Source organism: Orbicella faveolata, unplaced genomic scaffold, assembly GCF_042242905.1.
Source record: "Orbicella faveolata isolate gen_17 unplaced genomic scaffold, um_ofav_v1 contig_46, whole genome shotgun sequence".
Classification (NCBI taxonomy): Eukaryota; Metazoa; Cnidaria; class Anthozoa; order Scleractinia; family Merulinidae; genus Orbicella; species Orbicella faveolata.
This window is the reverse complement of record NW_028301576.1, coordinates 9,066,698-9,088,038: the sequence shown is the minus strand read 5'-3', so window position 1 is coordinate 9,088,038 and position 21,341 is coordinate 9,066,698. Positions and strand designations below refer to the sequence as shown.

Genomic DNA, 21,341 nt, shown 5'->3' with positions numbered 1-21,341 from the left:
TCTTTCATGCAATCATTTTGTTGTATTCTTTTCTCTTCATTTTTAGAATTATTTTGTTCCTAAGTAATTTTGACCAAGTTAGGTCAAAATCTTGGTGATATTTCCCCTTTATGTATGAATATATTTTTTTCAAGAACATAACTTAAAGACTTCTCCACTTTTAATAAACAATTACTTCACAAATCAAGTCACTTGCCTAAGTACAGTGTGGTAAAGAGTTGGATATTGATTGGAATATTTAACTGAAAATAATTATTTCATTGATACATTAAAATACAGGTACACATTGTTGCCACAGGCATCCTTTTCAAAATTCCCTGACTTTTCCCTGATAAAAATAAAATTTCCCTGACCAAAGAAATGCAAAATATCAGGTTTAGTAGTGGCTTCATCCTCCACTTGCCCATAAAGTGTGATATTTTTCAACAAATTTTCCATCTTCATATTGAAGGAAAAATATTGTTGAGATCACGTACAGTGACCCCAAATGTTTCTTCCAGCCTTCAATTGTATTAATTCAATTTTCCCTGACTTTTCTTCAAAATGCCAATTTTCCCTGACTCCAAATAAAATTCCCTTACTTTCCCTGACGTTGAAGAATTTTTTCCCTGACCATTTCCTGACCTGTGCCAACCTGGTACATGCAAACATCAAATATAATTAAGTATTGCAGCTATCACTGCTCAATAGACTGCAGAATACAAATAACAACTTGAACTTGCTATAAATACAGTCGTAAAAACATATGGAACTAGAAGGACAGTATTGTCAAATCCAAAAACACTTTGTACCAAACAGTAACTAAATTCCTATAAATCATTAAACGTAAAACATGACATAGCTATTGAAAACAATGATAAGAAATAACCGGCACCATTGCAGAACCAAATGAACTACGGCTTGGGCTATCCTGTTAAACTCCTCTCGATGTTCTAAGCATTTTTGCCAAACTATTGATATAAACAGAGACCACTGTATGTGCAAAAAGCAAACTACACATGCTGATTTCTCGGAATATTTGTTACTTTTTGTTTACCTTGATTCTCTAAGATAAGCTTACTTTGCAGAATGCAGACGTAAAAAACGTTTCCAACTTGTCTAGCTGCTCTCTCATTACTGCGCTTAGAGGAGACACAACGAGCACAGCAGGATCTTGACGTACAGGATTGAAGCCGCTTGGGACGAAGTCAAAAAGTCCTAGTTAAGGTATTGATAAGTCAACGATTTGCCAGATCCAGTTAGTAACACCGCTAGCAGTGACCTTTTTTCTAAGAACATTTTCCCCTTATGGCATCGTATTGTTCCCTCGTCAATTCTCGTTCGGGTTGACCTAGTTTCTTTAAGGAAAACGTGATAACCTTCTAAGAGTCTCCAAGTCAGCCAAGGAATCAGACGCCATCTTGAACTAGACACTCACGCCTGCGCAGTTTGACCGGAATAACAAGAATCTTGTTATCGAAAACGCTGTATCCCAGAGGTCTTCGGTTTCCCGTTCCGCTGGACAAGGGTAACGAAGGCTCTGGGAACGAGATTGGAAGTGGTGGCGGTTACAAGAAAGATCGCGCAGCTCAACAAATAGTGACAAGATGCTTTAAGTTTTTTAGATTTTGTTGTGAAGACGAGGAAGAGTTGACTTTTGACGTGGTGGATTTTAGTTTGTGTTCTCCAAATTTGTTGTTCAAGTTTATCAACTACTTGCAAGACGAATGCAAGCTTGGACATGGTGGGCGTTTAGGCTACATAGATGCCATTTCTGAAATGATCGACTTCAGAAAACTTCATGGCGCGCCGGAGGCAGTTCTTCGAACGTTCTCTGCAACAGAGTTGTACCTCAAGAGAGCGCGAAAGACGGTTGCAAAAATGATGAGATTGCAGTGGATGCAAGATTTTGACATTGAGACACTGGAGGCAAGAGGCCACTGGGCAACAATGGAGGAGGTTTTGGAGGTGGTGAAATTTCATCTGCCGCGTTACGAAAATACCGTGAAGATTTGCAAATCGAGTTCAGCTCAAGTTAACCCTTCAGACTTGACATTTGCCACGAAATTCGTTGCCATTTATCTGTTCATCAAAGTGAAGGGGTCGCGTCCCATGACTTATCAATATTTGACGGTGGACATGATTGCTACAGCTAAGGAAAAGGGTGGATTTATTGATCAGAAAACATTCAAGACTACTGGAGAGTATGGATTTGACTCTTTGATTCTGACCGATGCAAACATGCAAGTTCTCGATGGCAACATCTCCTACGTAAGACCGCTGCTCAAACCCGAGTGTGATTTCGTTCTCGTCAACAGAAATGGCGGCCAACACGCTAAATTGGGCGAAATTATGAGCAAACTGGTTTTTGATGCTATTGGAAAGTACATTCATCCTACGCGTTATCGCCAAATTGTTGAGACGGAAAGCCTCAATCAGCTCACAGCGAGGAGCAAAGGATTTTGTCGGAAGACCAGAAACACAGTTCCGCTGTTGCCAAAGTTCACTATCAAAAGCGGAGATCGCGCGAAGTTGCTGTGAAGGCTCGCGAGTGTCTACAAAAGCTTCAAGGAAGCAAGGGTTCAGAGGTGGACGAAGATGTACAGGCGAGGTTTGGCGGTTCAACTTCTAGCTCGACACTGTCGGTTGAAACTGTGGAAAAGGCGAGCCTATCTCCCCCCAGGAAGGTTGTAATTCCCACCGAGAACCTGCGAAATCAGAGGAAACTTCATCGGGTGATGAAATTCACGGCAGACGAGGACGATTTTCTCAGGCGAGGAATTAACAGGCACGGATATGGACAATGGACGGCCATTCTGAGAGATTCCGATTTCAAATTTCAAGAGGGAAGAACAGCAGATTCTCTCAAGAAAAGGGCTGGACTCAAAATGCCACTAGTTTAATAACACTACAAACGTGTACAAAGTAGTCAGTCTTAACGTCAAACTCTGTTTATCTTTCAAGTGCATGTACACATAATCATTAAACAATTAAATGAGTCAATTGCAATCGTAACTTCAACTTTAACTCTTTCTGCGCCTAAACTTGGTACAGTGATATTCGTTTCGTTATTTAGTGTAATTTCTATTTGTGACTGAAGTAATTAAGTAGAGTTTTTCGAGGCCTCTTCTCACTCACTTGACTGTGAGCACGACGCTTTGACCTCTTTCTCGTACTACCTGTAGTGCTGTTGGGCATCAACTCCTCTGAAACCGCCAGGTCGTAAGCGTTTGAACTGGCACGCGACGGCGAGGACGCGGTGTGGTGGTTCTTCAGCTTATCTTCCAATACTTCCCGGTATGCCTCCAACGAATTTCTCGTCGGGGGATGTTGGGTAGAGTGCAAGCGCCTTACACAGTCCTGGAACTCTTTTTCCGTCTCCTTCAGCCACGCACCCTCGAAGGCTTTCCGGGCAGCTTGACGACGCGCGTCTTGTTCAGCTACCGTTCGGGCGCGTGTAAACCTCTCGAGATCTCTCGCGATCGGCGAAGGCGTTGGTTCGTCAGATTCCTCGGGAAGAAGCTCTGCGTTCTGACTAGACACGCCTCTGTCCTTTAACCAGGCTTTACGCTGAGCGAAGCGCTCCCGCTCAAACAGGACTCGTCTTTGTTGCTTTGCCTGCTCCGTTTCCAGCATTTGGGTTATCATCCTATGTTGAAGACTCTCTGGCTTCAGCGTTCCAAGCTGGTTTTCCAAGACATCTACGATATTGCCTGATTGGCTGCACAAATCTGACTCACTTTCAATGTCTGGCGCGGCGTCTTGTGGGGCTTCGTCTTCCCTTACAGATTGATTGCTGGTGTCGTCCGCTCCCTGGTCTAAACACAAAGCGCGTAGTTCGTCCTTTTCCTTTTCTTGCAAGATTCCGTCTTCGAGGAAAGATTGCTCTTCGTCTGTTTCAATTGGGTCTTCTTCACCATCATCTCTACGTGTCCTGGCCTTTTCGGTGGCCCAGAGTACGCAGTCCATGGGGTGGTTTCTTAGTCATGTGGCTGCACTCTTTTGTGGGTTTGGCAGGCTACGGAATTCGTACGTGGACAATCGTCTGTCCATGGCAGGCTGGTCGGAAGGACCGAAGTCGAGCTTCCGCTGGGTTGTGATGATCATTGGGCATCTGTTGATAAATGATTTTGCCGCCTGGTATGTGACGTCGTGCACCGAGTAACCTCCTTGCGTCAACGTTTTCCAGTCGTCGATGTCAAGTGTAGATTCTGTAGCTTCATCTATGAATACCACTTCGGTGAACTTAGAGATCATAGACTTGTTGAATGCTCGTTGTTTAGTCACCGTGGCAACGTTTCCTTGGTGCACAAGGCCCAGGATTGGAAAAAACAGACTTGTTTTACCGCTGTAAGCGTCTCCGACTAAACAAGGCACTTTATCTTTGTGCTTCTTCTTGTTGTAACTAAGCAACTTCAAGAAATCTTCGCAGAAGTTTGAGTGTTCTTCTGGACTTAGGCTGTTTTCGAGGATCTGGTGAAAGTATTTTGGATCTGGTTCTTGCGTCGAGTCAAAGGGAGAAAACGCTCTGGGAGATACTTTTCCAATTTTATCTTCTTGGATAGCATCGTTCACGAAGGACCTTTCTTTTAGCGACCAACAGACGCCTTGGTTGACTTCGATTAGGTCGTAGTCAGTTACCAGTGGTCTAAACAATTCGCAGTACGGGTCCGCTAATAGCTCCACCACTTTTCTCATTTCTCGAATGAGTCTAGGCTTGAAGAATTCATTGGTGGCAAGAGTATTCATGAACGCGCGGGCCTCACATCTGTACGAAAACGTATACTTTGCCCTGCTTTCCTTTTTTAGACCTTTCCCCTGTAAGTGGCATAACTGAGCTTTTCCATTGCAATGGAAATGTCGTTTACCAGGATTGTCAACTTATCTGAGAACCTCTTCTCGTCGTTTTGCACCATAAGGCTGGGTGGTTGCGCTGCGATGTTCGAGGCTGTGAATCCGAACTTGTCAATTTGTAACTTCGCCTCGATAAGGCGTTCTATCGCGCTGGCCAAAGATGATTGAAACTTCTTGTTGATGATGGTAACTCGCACTACATTCTCTTTGCCACACTCTTCCAATTCTTGTGTACTGATTAAGTCGATATCATCGCCAATAACTTTCCTGGCTTCTTGTTTGTAGCAATGCCGATACGATGATAGAACGAGGTCCTGCAAATGTCGGTTTTTGTGGTCTTTTAAAACTTTATAAAGCTCTTTCATGGCAGGACATTCCTTTCCTTCTTGGAATTGAACCTAAAAGGCATAAAGTAGAACGTTTTAAAAACTGTGTTGGAAATTTGCAAGATTTTAACTGGCTGTCTGACTCCTCTAGCCCCTCTGGTTATTCCGGGCAGCCAGCACTTTATTTAATTGCCACGTATTTTGTTTTCCTTAAGACTGTAAACTTATTTAAGTGACTTTTGATAAGTGTTGCTTTCGTTTCTCGAAAACGTTATAATGTGTACACTCATAAATAAACAGTCTGCATGCTAAACAAGATACTTTACCTGATCGACAATAACGTCTACTCTACAATTCAATAACGCCTTGTGCACGGAAATCGTACTTGCGGGAGCACCGTTTGGTGTCGTTAGCGCGACCCAATAGGAAATCGCAGGGCAAAGGGCTTTGTTGACAGAAGCCAAATTTCCATCGAGCCACTGCTGTGAAGTGGAACTAGGTACTTGGCTTGATTCGAATTCTTCGTAACTGTTGTCACTTTCATCTTCGCTTTCCTGGATACTTCCTTTCTTTTTTTCTTGAGTGCAAATTGCTCTGAAGAAGAACGCTATGTTTGATATACCTGAAAGAAAGTAGGATAATGCGCGTCAAGAATTGAACATGTGTTTTTCAATCTCATTCTGTCATTTCAGCCTTTGAACATTTACAAACCTGAAATCGCTCTATCACAAATATCACGTTTCTGACAAATCGAGTTCCAAGCCTTTGGCAAAGCCTTTTCTTTCACGTTACAAATGCATTTTGCACTTACAACACTGCATCTCCCACTGATTACGGGAGCCAAGTAACAGATTGCAGCACTCTTAATCTTTTCGCTGTTAAGCTCTCGACATGGTTTCTTTGCTCGCAGCATTTCCTCTGTCGATCGCTGGTTGTAAAAAAAACTACAAGTCTCCCGCTTAAATATCATGGATGGAAACTTGTGACTAAATCTGACAGAGCTGGTGCATACCTTACCATATATGTAATATGTAGAACGTTAAGGTGTCTCACTGGTGACCTTGTGACCGCTACTATGCACGAAAAGCTGGCACCGTTGTCATTTGCCATTGAACCCGAGATCAACGTAAACATTTCAGGTGTTACTGAAACCAAGCGGCTTCTTTACCCTGACAATACTTTTTCCTTTTCAACACGCGTATGTATAATCTTTCAAATGAAATGTGTTAACGAGGAACCGAGAACAGTAGTGTAATTATCCCAAAAGCCCTGGACTTGTTTTGGGGGCCCTTTCTGCACCTCTAGGATGAAAAGAACTTGTTACTTCAACTAGATGAAGGCGTTTCACGCGGCTCATCAATCCTAATTTGCCACTGATGATGAACCAAGGTCAAATGCAAATCACTAACAGCACCACTGTAATCAAGGGAGCCTTTCTACGTCAACAATAGATTTGTCTTTCCACTTTCTTGATTGCGTTCTCTGGAGAGTTTTCAAGTCATTCAGGCTAATTTACGTCGAACATAAAAATTAGCAGATTATCATAAATTCACTACGTAAACAACTGCTCTCAAAAAGTTTAAAACTGTTTGTAGGAGTCTTTAAAGACTGAACTGATTTAACGAAATGAGCACTCAAAACAAGAAATTTCATACTTTCAATTTGTTGTACAAACATCTCTGAGTTATTTGAAGCTATTTCAGTCAGTCAGAGAAATTTATGAGTCCGGAAAATCCGACTTTTCCGACCCCCAAGTAAAGAGGTTTGAAGCCTTGAAACTTGCAGTATGATTTAACAGCGAGGGGAATACATTAAGCCACGAGGACTTCATTGAGATGACGGAAAAGATGGATTTTCCGGATTTCACGGAAATGTGAATATTAAACAACCATTATTATATTACTTCCCTTTATTCCTGTAAGTATCGTAGATAATATTATAATAATAATAATATTATATAAGATACTTACAGAAATAAAAGGAAGTAATAAAATAATGGTGTTTAATATTTACATCTCCTTGAAATCCGGGAAATCCGTCTTTTCCACCATCTCAAATGAACTCCTCCTGGCTTAATATATTCTCTTGCTGTTAAATCATACTGCAAGTTCTTTGGCCTCAAACTTCTGTATTTGAGGGGTGGAAAAGATGGATTTTCCGGATTTCACGGAAATGTGAATATTAAACAACCATTACTATATTACTTCCCTTTATTCCTGTAAGTATCTTATGTAATATTATTAATATAATACTCTATAAGATACTTACAGAAATAAAGGGAAGTAATATAATAATGGTTGTTTAATATTCACTTTTCCGTGAAATCCGGAAAATCCGTCTTTTCCGCCATCTCAAATAAACTCCTCCTGGCTTAATATATTTCCCTTGCTGTTAAATCATACTGCAAGTTTCAATGCTTCAAACTTCTTTACTTGAGGGTCAGAAAAGTCGGATTTTAGGGATTATATTACTGCTCCATTTTTTTGTAAGTATCTTTAGAAATTATACGGTAGAAGTTCCGGTTAGGTTTGTTCCGTTTGGTTTGCAAGTATAACCCCAATAACTTGTAGTCGTTTGGCCCTTATCATCAGTTGAAAATTTTGCAGCAAAGTTTGAGAGAGAGCACGCCAGTAGGTCGCAAATCTGATCGGTAAATGGTCTGAAGGAGTGATACTTGAGCCAAAGAGGAAAAGGAACGAAAAATTTTGGGAAACGATCCTTCCTTTCTTCCTTCCTTCCTTCCTTCCTTCCTTCCCTCCCTCTTTCCTTCCTTCCTTCCCTCTTTTATTCCTTCCTTCCTTCCTTCCCTCCTTCCTTCCTCCCTTCCTTCCTTCCTTCCTTCCTTCCTTCCTTCCTTCCTTCCCTCTTTCCTTCCTTCCTTCCTTCCTTCCTTCCTTTCTTCCTTCCTTCCTTCCTTCCTTCTTTCCTTCCTCCCTTCCTCCCTCCCTCCCTCCCTTCCTTCCTTCCTTCTTTCCTTCCTTCCTTTCTTCCTTCTTTCCTTCTATCCTTTCTTCCTTCCTTCCTTCGTCCGTCTGTCCATTCGTTCGTTCGTTTGTTCGTTCGTTCGTTCGTTCGTTCATTCATTCATTTATTTTGACAAAGCTCGATGATTGCATAATACCATTACGACTGGACTGACTTACCAGATGACTTACTCGCCTTTTGACAGGTAGCCCATAAATATAACACAGAATCTCATTAAACTGTCACCTCCATACCATCTCCATATTAATTTTATGATCGCTGACAGCATAACGGAGTTTTTCCCTTTTTATTTAATATTTTAGCTTTTTTTTAATGCAGAGACCAACCTGTACTTCATAGTAATAACTTCTTTAACAAAGGATCAGCTTAAAAGCCATTAGCTTTTAGTTTCGTTATGCCAATGAATCCCGAATTAGTCTAAGCAGGTGCAAGTATGCCGTGATGTTGACCTGTTTGTTGCTTTCAGTTGATGGAAGAGTGCTAGATATATTTAATTTGCATTTGGCAGCAATTTTACCTGGTGACTTAAAAAGTTATAATTGGCAAAACTTTGAGTAACTTTGAAGAAAAACAAAAAAACACGACTATTTTAGCCCCCTCCTCTTTTTCTAAAAATCCATTTCTATAGTAATCACTCGATGTTTAGTTGCATTGACCTAATCCCGAGCAGCTGCTTTAGTCCGTTTTTAGGAGGAGGAGAAGGAGGAGGACGGAAAACTGTTTTCTCCCAAAACACTTAGCTTTAGATGTTCTCAGGTTGAATCAAGAATGAACTACACATCATACATTACGGAATGTAGTTAGACGCTACAGATAACGAACGCCACAGTTCGAGTCCACAGGGTTAATCATTGTACGCATACTGAAGCACGCGAGAGTGAGTGAGTAAGTGAGTGAGTGAGTGAGTGTGTGATTCAGCTGAAAAATAAACAAGGCAAAATACCTAAAAACAAAAATATAACCACACAAAACTGATAGCAGAGTAAAATGAACTTACGGCAAACTGTGACGAGTCCAACAGGATTAAACATTTCAGACTAATAATTCAAAAGCTCACAACAAGTGAAATGCTAGGTAAACCGCGGTAGAAAGCGGAGAAACTTAACTGCCAGTCGCTAATAATGCAAGCACTGGCGAAAACTGAATAGCACACTGTGCATAATGATGTTAGGTAAAGTACTAATGGGTAGATTAAGTTACCCCCAAAGGCAACGCGGAAATGCGAGATAAAAACAAAGAAAATTCTAGTTGCTACACGGAATATTCAGTATATATACGATTTCAAGGCCCATACATGCTTTAGTACTCCGAAGAGTATGCACTGTATATAGCGCTATTGGGCTCTCACGGTTTAAGAACGAAGAATATTAATTCAGGTGACAACTCTCGGCTGAACCCTATTTTTACAATATAAGGATGCCCGAGTTCAGAGTCAAATTGATTAGATTACTTTCCAGGCGTCTCTCGAGAACGTCGATTCAGCCAACGTTCTTGACATCAGGAACCTTACCAAATTTTGCCCCATAGTCTGCTGCTCCAATACTGCTGTCCTTCAGACCTTTAACCAGCTCTTCGAACGGTCGGATAAATTTCTCGATCAGCAAACAGGAAAGTGGAATGTTAGAATGACATATTAATCCGCAATGAAACAGAGAGATAAAGGAAATCAGGATCTTCTTAACAAAGCGATTTCGAATCTCCCGCTTGTTATTAAATATTCCAAACCGGATTCCATCAAAAGCATCAAATGCAGATGACTCATTGAAGTCACAGGAGCAGACACAACGTCGCGAGATACTGGCACCTTTTACGCCGTTTATTTTGACTTTGTTTGGCCTACCCTGCAGAGGGTCTTGTTCCCGTGATTCCCCGGAAATGCATGTTCCATGCGTATGTTCCCTTGTATCCTAAAATTGACCATGTTCCCCTATTCCCTAAAACCAGGGAGTGACCTATTAAATGGCGTAGGACACAAGATGGTAACCAACTGTGAACGGTTATTTAATACTTCATATTTATCCAACGCTTGAAACATATGTTAGATAACAAAATATCGCGGTAGCAATTTTACTTTATTTAAACAGTGAACAAGTAACATGACCACAGTAGTTGCTATTTGTAAATCAAACTCGAAAAAAATCTGCGAGATACTTATTTTTCCGAGCGTCACAATTGCTCTATATCAGCTGGATTAATCATGGCATGGGTTGTTGGAACATTATATAAAGACAGTATACTTGAAAAGGGAATAAGTGCGATACTTGTTCGGCTATCGGCTAACGTATTAACCTCGGGATTATTGGAGTAACCGCGGCATTTGGAATGAAAAATAGTTGTGAAACAGCTTTTCTATAATCTGGCATTCTTAGACAATAAATCAAAAAATTAATAAACGAATTACTGAACTGAAGGAGTTTAAGTACAAAAACGACCACACTGTGGATTTTCCTACACGGCACACACATATTTACTAGAATTACTAGAACTTGGAATGGTAGCCAGGTCAACACAAATGTTCCTGTTATCAAAAACAATGTCTTAGACAGCCTCGTCTCTCTCCTCGCCCTTACTCCGTTATGTATGCGGGAAGTCTGCTTACGCCAGATGACGCAGTAAGAAGTGCACGTTATTAGCAAAGGAGTCGACAAACTGATAATAATAACTGATAAAAACTGGTGATTTGTCACGATTGAATAGTGCTGAAACACTCGAACTGAAGTCACCGCGAGGGAGAGGATCCATGGCGTTGCTATGTCAATGGCGTAGCTATGTGAGGATAACTGCCGATGACGAAGTGGCCGACTGATGGCAAAGAGTCTTTCAAGAGAAATAACAGTCAATGTGAAAATGGAGGAGAGACCTGTAAACATATCGACACTATCAAAAGCGACTCGTGGCACGAGCTTGCCTTCAGAGATGACTGTGATCATATAAATCGGTACTGCAAATAATCCAACTAGCAGATCAGCTATTGCCAAATCGATTAACAGGTAAAGAGAACGTTTGCGAAATCTTCGCTTGACAAGAACTGCAATTGACAAGGAGTTACTAATGATGATTGCAACTGCTGTCACTCCAAAACAAACACTCCAGAACCAGTTCATGGTGAGTACACAACACAAGTAGAGAGAGCTGCAAGAAAAAAAGAAAGAAAGAAAGAAAATAAATAGATGAATAGATAAATAAATAAACAAAAAGATAAACAAAAAAGAATACGATACAACGTAGGATTATTATTCTTTTTATTTTTAAAAAAGGTGTACCTTATTAAAAAATAATAATAATGCGTTGTATCGGTCTCCAACGTATACCAGAAGGATCACTGTCATTCATTCATTCATTCATTCATTCATTCATTCATTCATTCATTCATTCATTCATTCATTCATTCGTTCGTTCGTTCGTTCGTTCGTTCGTTCGTTCGATTGTTCGTCCGTCCGTTTATTCGTTAGTTCGTTCGTTTGTTCGCTTATTCATTTTCACAAAGCCCAATGATTGCATAATATCATCACAGCTGAACTTAGTTATCAGCTGACTTACTCGCCTTTTGACAGGTAGTCCATAAATATAACACAAAACCTTATTATTTATTTTTTTATTATGCTTTAACGCAGAGACCAACCTGTACTTCATAGTATAACTTCTTAAACAAAGGGTCAGCTTAAAAACCATTAGCTTTTAGTTTCTTTATGCCAATAAATCCCGAATTAGTCTAAGCAGCTGCAAGTGTGCGTGATATTGACCTTTTTGTTGCTTTCAGTTGATGGAAGAGTGCTAGATATATTAATTTGCTTTTGGCAGCAAAACACCACGATTTTAGCCCCTTCGTCTTTTTCTAAAAATCCATTTCTATAGCAATCACTCTGATGCTCAGCGGCATTAACCTAATGCCGAGCAGCTGCTTTAGTCCGTTTTTAGGAGGAGGAGAAGGAGGAGGACGGAAAACTGTTTTCTCCCAAAACACTGCGTTTTAGATGTTCTCCGGTTGAATTAAGAATGAACTACACATCATACATTACGGAATGTAGTTAGACGCTACAGATAACGAACGCCACAGTTCGATTCCACAGGTTTAATCATTGTACGCATAAGCACGCGAGAGTGAGTGAGTGAGTGAATGAGAGAGTGAGTGAGTGAGTGAGTGAGTGAGTGAGTGAGTGAGTGAGTGAGTGAGTGAGTGAGTGAGTGAGTGAGTGAGTGAGTGAGTGAGTGTGTGATTCAGCTGAAAAGTAAACAAGGCAAAATACCTAAAAACAAAAATATAACCACACAAAACTGATAGCGGAGTAAAATGAACTTACAAACTGTGACGAGTCCAATAGGATTAAACTCTTCAGAATAATAATTCAGCAGCTCACAACAAGTGAAATGCTAGCCAAACCGCGGTAGAAAGCGGAGAAACTTAACTGCAAACCGCTATCAAGCACTGGCCAAAACTGAATAACACACTGTGCATAATGATGTTAGGTAAAGTACTAATCAGTAGATTAAGTTACCCCCAAAGGCAACGCGGAAATGCTAAATAAAAACAAAGAAAATTCTAGTTGCTACACGGAATATTCACTATACGATTTCAAGGCCAATACATGCTTTAATGAGTACTCCGACGATTGTAAACTGCATAGAGCGCTATTAATGTTGGACTCTCACGGTTTGAGAACGAAGAATATTCATCAAAGTTTGCGCGTTTGGGCATTCGGGTTTAGAACGAGGAATAAACGTTCTAATTAGCGCTTTTGAACTCTCCAGCTTTAGGGACTCCGTATACACTGTATTTAGCGCTTTTCGGCTGTACTTAGTCACGCTTTGAGAACAAAAATATTCATAGTGTTTCGCACTTTGGGGCATTTACGTTTTTAGAACGAGGAATATACATTCTTATTAAATTCTCAGCCTCGGATAATGCAATTCTAGCTTTCTGATTGGTTCACTGGATCTCGGTTACCAGCCATTATACCTGCGTTTGACCTTATATGGAAATGAAAGCGGCAAATGTCGCTCGGCATGAGCTTTTTCGCGTGAAGCGAAGTTTCGTCGACAAAAAAATGGATGAAAAAAAGTACATTTGGTGAGCTATCTACACAGGAAATACAGGGAATTATGGACAATGCAGTCCCAGTAACAACAAAAAAGCCACAAAGCTCGAGATAAGATTATTTAACGGCACGTACACGTTAAGTTTCCCTTAAAGTTGCAAAATTAAAATATGACCGGCGATATTTTACGCATTCATGAAGATTATGTAACAAAAACAAATTTTACTTGAACAGAATGGCTTGCTAGTCCTGGTGGCACCAAATTTTCGAAACCGATATAAGAAATGTCAAAAGAAGAACTGAATGTTCAGTTGAAGTGTTTTTACTCGTCTGCGAGGAAGAAAGATGACACGTATTGCAAAAGTTCATTGATTAAATCCATTAAAGCCGCCAGTTGATCATTTCCTTCGCATGCCGCCGTACAACAAACCGTTTTCCATTATCTCTGACCAGGCAAATAAATTATTAGAGCATATGCATTTGTAAAAGGCCGCAGGTAAACAGGCATAATTGCCGGCGTAGTCCATAAGAAACCAGTTTCCAATGAGCAGATGAGGAAACTGTTCGACTAAGCAAGCTCGGATCAGCCGAGAGCAAGAATCCCGCACAGCTACAGAGGACGACCTAGTTTCATCTCAGTCTCTTTTTTGGCCGACGACGACGAGAGATGTCCTTGCGAAAAACACCTCAAGGAGTTGAGTGTTTTGAGCTGAACCGAAGTAAGCCCGGTTCTTTACCAGTCACGAAAAACCACCAGGGTGGCCTCGGAGATTCTGAAGATGAATCTGACGCTAAGATAGTTTCTGTCCTTGACTCTAAAACTGACCAACAATGAGCTCCACACAAACAGCTCGAAATGCCAAGGCTTTCAAAGCAAGGGAATCCTGAGAGAGATCTTGTGGAGAATAATTTTGGCACAACGTCTGTGTTACATGGCGATCAAAGTTTTCCGCAGCATTATTACAATAGCAATGTGCAAGTGCACAATTATTTGGCTCTTCTCCATGACTCGAACTTGAACGCTTTTCAAACTTTCTGATCAAGGTTATATCTCCTTCATTTGATAGACGTTTCTTGAATTCCACTTGATTGCAATTTCATTCAGCAAATACGCTTGCTTCGCTCTCAAATTTTTAATTCAACTAATTTTATAAACGGCGCGCATGTCATGTGATTTCCCACTTGTTGTTGTTTTTGTCACATCGACTTCCAGTCGTTTTGTAAAATTAAAATCCAATAAAATTAAGCTATATTTCCAAGAATACAAACGCACCGAATTTAATAAAACAATTACTCCATTCGCGCTTGTTGGCTATTTACCATCTCATATCCAACGCGCGCTCATGGAATAATTGTTAATTATTGTAAAACAAATCCGGAACATTCTGGGAATTTCTAGAATTTTCCTAAAAATATTACAGAAACATATTTTTTTTTAATTTCAAAAATTTACCAGTTTTCTTTATTGGAAAATTTCTTGAAATTTCTACAATGTTAATTTGGGTAGAACATTCCAGCTTTACTCCAGAAATCATAATTTCAGATCAAATCAGGTTCTTCCAGCTTTTTCCAGCTTTTTCCAAGTCATTACAAATGCTACTTTCTATATTTTTCTAGATAGAGTATCATTTTCAGCTTTTTCTAGGATACTCCAGTTTTTCAGGGTTTTTCTCAGCATTTTTCCTGCCAGTATTTTAATTCTGATGGTTTTAACTTTTGGTTCCTTCAAAGTAATTCAGGCAATTAAGAAATTATTACTTTTTTTGTAACAAGTAACAAGTTAGTTGCCATGAACCTAACCCCAGGAACTTAACCAAGCTTCTTAATATTCTATTTAAAGCAATCAGGAGTCAACGTTTTGGAAATACCTGCTGATTACTGATTTATTTGAAACTCGATCAGGACATGTAGGACAAATGTTTTGAAAACATTTAATCTCTATGTAGCATTACATGTTTGCTTGTCTTTATCCCAAAACAGTAACTCTCAATTAAAGATTACGAGATAAGTCTTTTTCATGGCTTTCTTTGTTCTTGTCCATTTTGCATTTACATGTGGCTTTATTTGCTCTTGCTTCTTAATTAAACGCCAATCCAAGATCCTTTCCCTCAGATCAATGACCTTCTACCTGCAGGAAATCGTTCCTCAATACCATACCTGTAAAAGAGAAACAAGAAAATATGAAAGCGCGTTATAACAATTACATTTGAATCACATTTCATACTGGAGCAATCCAGGGAAACTCAAATGATCTTTGTTGCGCTACAGTGCTTGAAATCGATGCAGAGAGAAAACACTCAGGATACCTAAAATCACCGAATTCGGCAAGAACATATCCATGAAACAACATCAAACTTTTAGTCACTGAAGTACGTTGTAGAGAACAGTAATTTTCTTCGCTCACGTTAAGAGGGTCAGGAACGATGATCTTTGAAGAATTCTCCACGGACCCCAATCGAAAGCGTGCTTTTGTTTTGGCATATGTGGCGTCGAAGCTAAACTGAAAACAGATGAAGCTACTAAAGCGCCAACGATCGTGCCATTAACAAACGTGGGGATATGGACGTCACACCAAGAAGACCACAAATAGGACGCTTCCAAATCCAAATCTGGCGGAGATTTTGCTTTGATTGTATTCTTTCTTTAAATAAACGCCGTTAACTTCAAAGTGTGAGGTGAATATCGGGTTTGCAATCTAGGCCAAAAGCAGTTGTGACACGAGCTGTATCCCCCATTCCCCCTAATCTAATATATCAATGTTGGAAAATGTCGCGTTTTGTTTTTCAACAAAAAGGGTAAAAATCACCAGATTATCAACATTGTTAGTGGGGGGAGGGGAGAATTTGCTTGTTGTCCCAAAGATTTTATCTGGGATTGTGACTGTCCCTTTTATCAGTCTGAGCTTGACATTGGAGGGCAAAGGAGCTCCTCACGAGATGGCTTTGCTGCGGGTTTTACTTTCTCCTCGCATAATCTCTTTTCTGGAGCAGTAAAAGCGTTTGATTTTGTTCCATTATACAGGGGCACTCCTCTATCCTGCTCTGGTTCCATGTACAAAAATGTTTGAGGTACTCTTTCCCTATAAATAAGCAAATTACGCATGTTCCATTAAAATAGAGAACTTTCAATCGTCTTGAAGTGGAAACACGAAAGGCACATATTGAATTAGTCAATATGCGACTCTCGGATTTGCATTTCAAGACGTTTGAAAGTCGTCCATGTTGGCTGAAAGATGCGTAATTTGCACATTTGCACCCGAGGAAAAAGTGCGTCACAACTTTCTTTCTGCATGGGACAAGACCAGGATAGGAGAGTGCCCCTTTTTAAGAGCACAAAATCAAATGCTTTTACTGCGAGGAGAAAGTAGGGCGTGGGGAAAATCGAAAATTGGCTGGCAAAGCCATCTCGTGGGGAGTCTCCTTCGCTATCCAATGCCAAGCTGGACAACTAGATAGAGCGGCTACATCCAGTTGCGTGTTGAAAATACCTGCCATAAGAAGAATCAGTTTAGACCAAAGGGAGCCCGATCCGACTTACGACATGTCCTTTTGACATGACAATAACTGAACCTCATTTAGTCATTGGCTTTGGTCTCGTTGATCATTACTGGAAGTGAAGGACTGTCAAACATTGATTTACAGTTTGATTAATAGTCAAAAGAACACGATTCAACTTTAATGATCACGCTAGCGCGTCGGTTACTTCACGAATTTTTGGTGAGAAAAAGAATATCAAATTGAGTTAGTGTCACGAACAAAAAGTATACAAAGTGAAAATCGTATATGCGAGATCACGTTGAGCCCTATTTTAATGGTCAATAGGGTGGAAAATATAATGAATCAGTCTGATTTACTTCGCAGCTTCAAACGCTTTTTTTACGCAGAAGCTCAGCTTACAAAAATCCACCTGCCCCTGCCCCTTGTGTAAAAAATTTTGCTGCATGGGCTATTCCGTACAATATGCATGCAAAATACAGTCACGGAGCTATCGTGGGTGGGGATTTCTGCCTGAAAGCTGGTTGAATGACTATATAGAGCAACACAATGAAACCCGAAGGTGGAACTTGGTAAAACTAAACCGTTTTCAAATTATGCGTATCGGTTATGAAATTATGAAACTTGACGGAACGACCACTGAAGAAATTACAGGAAGGAAACATAGTTCGACAGTCAAGATATCATAACCGGGCTAAGCTGAACATATTTATGTTATTTCATGCTTAACTTGTGTGCTTATATTAAGGTAATTTAAAAATAGAAAGACAGTGGCAGCACTTTTAGTACATGATCAAAATGGCAATTTTATTTAGCGACCGACTAGCTTGTTGGGGAAGGAATACTTCTGCGATAAATTGGATGTAAAACAAGAAGTTCCGTAACTCAGTAATTGACACAAGAGTCTATAGATCAGCAGACATTGGAAGCGATCACCATCTTGTATGCACGAAAGTGAAGCTAAGACTAAGAAAACAACAACCCAAAGAACAGGGAAGTATAAGGGCAAGGTATGACACCAACAAGTTGAAAGAAAAGAATGTTCTGGAAACCTTTATGATCACTTTGCAGAATAGATATCAGGCATTGGAAGAGGAGTCACCGGATGGAGAGGAGGAGGACGAGATAGAAAAGGAGTTTCATATAATGGAAGAAGCATACACGAAGACAGCAGATGAAGTATTAGGCCGTCCTAGGAAGAAAAGAAAGCCATGGATAACAGAAGAATCATGGGCGCTTGTTGACCAAAGAAAAGAGATAAACAAGAAGATTCTAAGTACTCGTTCAGAGAGGATCAAGAAACGACTAAGAACAGAATACAAGGAGAAGAGTAAAGAAGTTATGAAGAGCATAAGGAGTGATAAAAGGAAGTGGATGGATGGCATCGCAAGTGAGGCAGAGGATGCTGCAAGAAAACAAAAAATGAGAAAATTATACGGATTGACGAAAGTGCTATGCAATGAAAGACCTAAGAGCAGCACAGCCATCCTTGATAAGAGCGGTAATCTCGTGAGCGGAAAGAAAGAAATGCGGGCAAGATGGACAGAGCATTTTAGAGAAGTACTGAACAGAGAAGAACCAACAGATCCTATAACAATGGAAGATGAATGTGAGTTCGAGCTAGGCGAATTGATTGAAGAAATCGCGATCACTGAACCAACAATCGGCGAGGTAAAAGTAGCAATTGAGCGTTTAAAGAATGGGAAATCTCCAGGCGTCGACTCCATCACGGCTGAATTGTTAAAGGCGCACAAGGAATTCTCGGCAACGAAAGTGCATCAGCTACTGGAGAAAGTATGGAAACATGAAAAGATCCCGGACAAATGGAAAAGAGGGTTGATCATCAAATTGCCAAAGAAGGGAAACCTCAAAGAATGTAAGAACTGGAGGGGAATTACTCTACTTTCAGTAGTCGGCAAAATACTTGGACGGATTGTGATTGATCGAATACAGAATGGAGTTGATATCAGACTGAGGAACGAGCAAGCAGGGTATAGAAAAGGCAGGGGAACAACAGAACAGATTTTCATATTAAGGAACATCATTGAACAAGCAAACGAGTGGCAGGCAAGCTTATATATTAACTTCATAGACTTTGAAAAAGCATTTGATTCCATCCACCGTGAAAGTCTATGGTTAATTATGCGGAAATATGGAATCCCGAACAAGATAGTAAGGATGGTAAAAGTGTTCTATGAAGACTTCAATTGTGCTGTAGAAGATCAGGCAGAAGCATGTGAGTGGTTCAACGTCAAAACAGGCGTCAAGCAAGGATGTAATATGTCTGGATTTCTATTCTTGATAGCTATGGATTGGATTATGAGAAGGACTGTAGGAAAAGGAGAAAACGGAATCAGGTGGAACTTTACATCTAAACTCGATGATCTAGATTTTGCTGATGATGTGGCGCTTTTGTCTTCTACTAAACAGCATATACAGAACAAGACTACTAAAATGAATGAGGAAGCAAGACAGGTCGGGCTGAAAATCAACAAAGGAAAGACAAAGGTGATGAGGATCAACGGGAAGAGTCAGGAGAAGGTTGCAGTAGATAGGCAAGATATCGGCGAAATTGAGGAGTTTAATTATCTGGGGGCTACCATTTGTAAGGAGGGAGGAGGAATGAAAGATCTGAAAAACAGGCTGTCCAAGGCGAGAGGCACATTTGCCAGACTCAAAAGAATATGGAACTCAAGGAACATCATGAAGAGGACCAAGCTTAGACTGTTTAAAACCTTAGTTGTACCGGTGCTACTGTATGGATGTGAGACATGGAAGATGAACATGGGAGATGACCAACGAATAGATGTGTTTCACAACAAATGCCTCAGGAGGATTCTCAAAATAAAATGGCAAGATCACGTTACCACTAGAGAGCTCCTTGAGAAGGCAGAGACGAAGTTCCTTAGTGAAGAGGTTAAGAGGAGAAGATGGAAGATGATAGGGTATGTCCTACGACAAAACAGAAACAGCCATACCAACATAGCCCTATCATGGACACCTGAAGGAAAAAGGAAGAGAGGAAGGCCTAAGACCACCTGGCGAAGAACAGTTGAGAGAGAGAGGAACAGCGCAGGATGGCGTAAATGGGATGAGGCAAGAGCTGCTGCAGCCAACAGAGAAAATTGGAGGCATTCTGTGGAGGCCTTATGTGCCACGAGGCACAAAGAAGCTAAGTAAGTAAGTAATTAAAACTTTTCTGCGCTCGATAGTCCAGACATACGAATCGAATGGAAATGGTCGATTTTGAACCCAGCTGAGACCCGCTGAATTGATGTCTGGACGTGAAATCGACAATGACGTTTTTCTTAGAAATACCAAATATTTGAAGAAGAAAATACGTGGCGTTTTTACTTTTACCAAGGTGTTTACCTATATTGAACAACAGAGCGAATTGCATTTTTTCAAATGTTACTGGATTAGGATTAAATGATCAGGCCTCTTAAAGTAAACGTTTCTATGAAAACAATATCTTTAGTATGAGGACAAAATTTTAATGTGAACGGGTGTACGGGTGTATTTTGAAACAATAACCTTGCTGGATAACTTGAAAGCCTGTCAAACATCACACGAATATTTCAAGCATTAAATTCAAATTCTGTCTCAAAGACACTAACGCAAATGCGTTTCTGGGGCAATTAAACAGTAAGCAGTTAGCATGCGGACTCCTCCATGTTACCAAAAACACATTTACAAATATTTGATAAGTCACTTCTCAGTTGCGAAGAGACTGTCATGAAAGGGAATATATATGTGTGCTGTCGAAGGTCTCATTGTTACAAAACTACCAAGGTCAGTGAAGTACTTCAGAGTATTGTTACCTGGGGGCAGTTAAATACACATTTTGAAAAATGCTCGACTTGAAAAAGTAGCACTGCCAGCCGCGGTCCTTTCAATTGTTTACATTCAATGCTAACGATATTTTTTAGTGTCCTGAAACACGCAGAAATCTCTCTGGCGGAAACCAACCTCATTCCTACAGAAGGTGTTTACGTCCGCAATTTTTGAAAAGCCGTTTACACCATAGACTAGAAATATGTTTCACTCGACAATTAGTAGTTTGAGAAAACTTCTCGTCTCATTATCGATGGAGCGCATCCCTAAACGAGATGCCGGAAGCCTCATTTATCTCAACTGCGCTCTGTTCTGCTCCAGCCCAGCAACGGTGCTAACTTAAAGAAACAGTTAACAGCTCACTTTGAAAGGAAAAACTTACATATAGCTGGGTCGAGAGCCTAAAGCATAAACCTGTATTAATTTTAGGGGGCTTTAGCAAGCCACAACGACGACGGCGACGAGAGTGTCACCAAACAAAAGGTTTAATGAGCAGAACAATGGCTGGGCACGTGCGTTTTGAATGTTGGAACAGTTCTTTGCCGCCCTGTGCAAAACAACAATGTGAAATGACCAAATTCTACGTATTATGGAGAGCGTGAACGGCAATGGATAATTTTTTGTATCTTCTTTTGGAATTGAACGCTGTCGGTGCATGTTTAGCCTGGGCAAGCTAGTTTTTAGACCGATAGGCGTCCTGAACAGATTTACACCGTTGCGACATTCCAAGATAAAATATAAATTCATTTTTTACAAGGCGTCGCCCCCGCCGCCACCGTCGTCATTGCTAAAACTCCCTATTTTGCTCGGGTAGGGGAGAAAAAAACTCTTAA

The 21,341-nt window shown here is 40.4% G+C and overlaps 1 protein-coding gene and 2 pseudogenes across 1 annotated transcript; 1 reads left to right on the top strand and 2 right to left on the bottom strand.

Annotated features, from left to right (window-relative positions):
* Positions 1-1,705: 1,705 nt before the first annotated feature.
* On the top strand, positions 1,706-3,147 carry LOC149098270 (uncharacterized; annotated as a pseudogene).
* Positions 3,064-6,072, bottom strand: LOC149098269 (uncharacterized; annotated as a pseudogene).
* Positions 6,073-10,352: 4,280 nt separating this feature from the next.
* LOC110047953 (beta-1 adrenergic receptor-like) lies at positions 10,353-11,329 on the bottom strand. Its single transcript, XM_020753708.2, has one exon. It carries the CDS (start codon positions 11,246-11,248, stop codon positions 10,421-10,423), a length of 828 nt encoding a protein of 275 aa, XP_020609367.1. The 5' UTR covers positions 11,249-11,329; the 3' UTR covers positions 10,353-10,420.
* Positions 11,330-21,341: the final 10,012 nt, after the last annotated feature.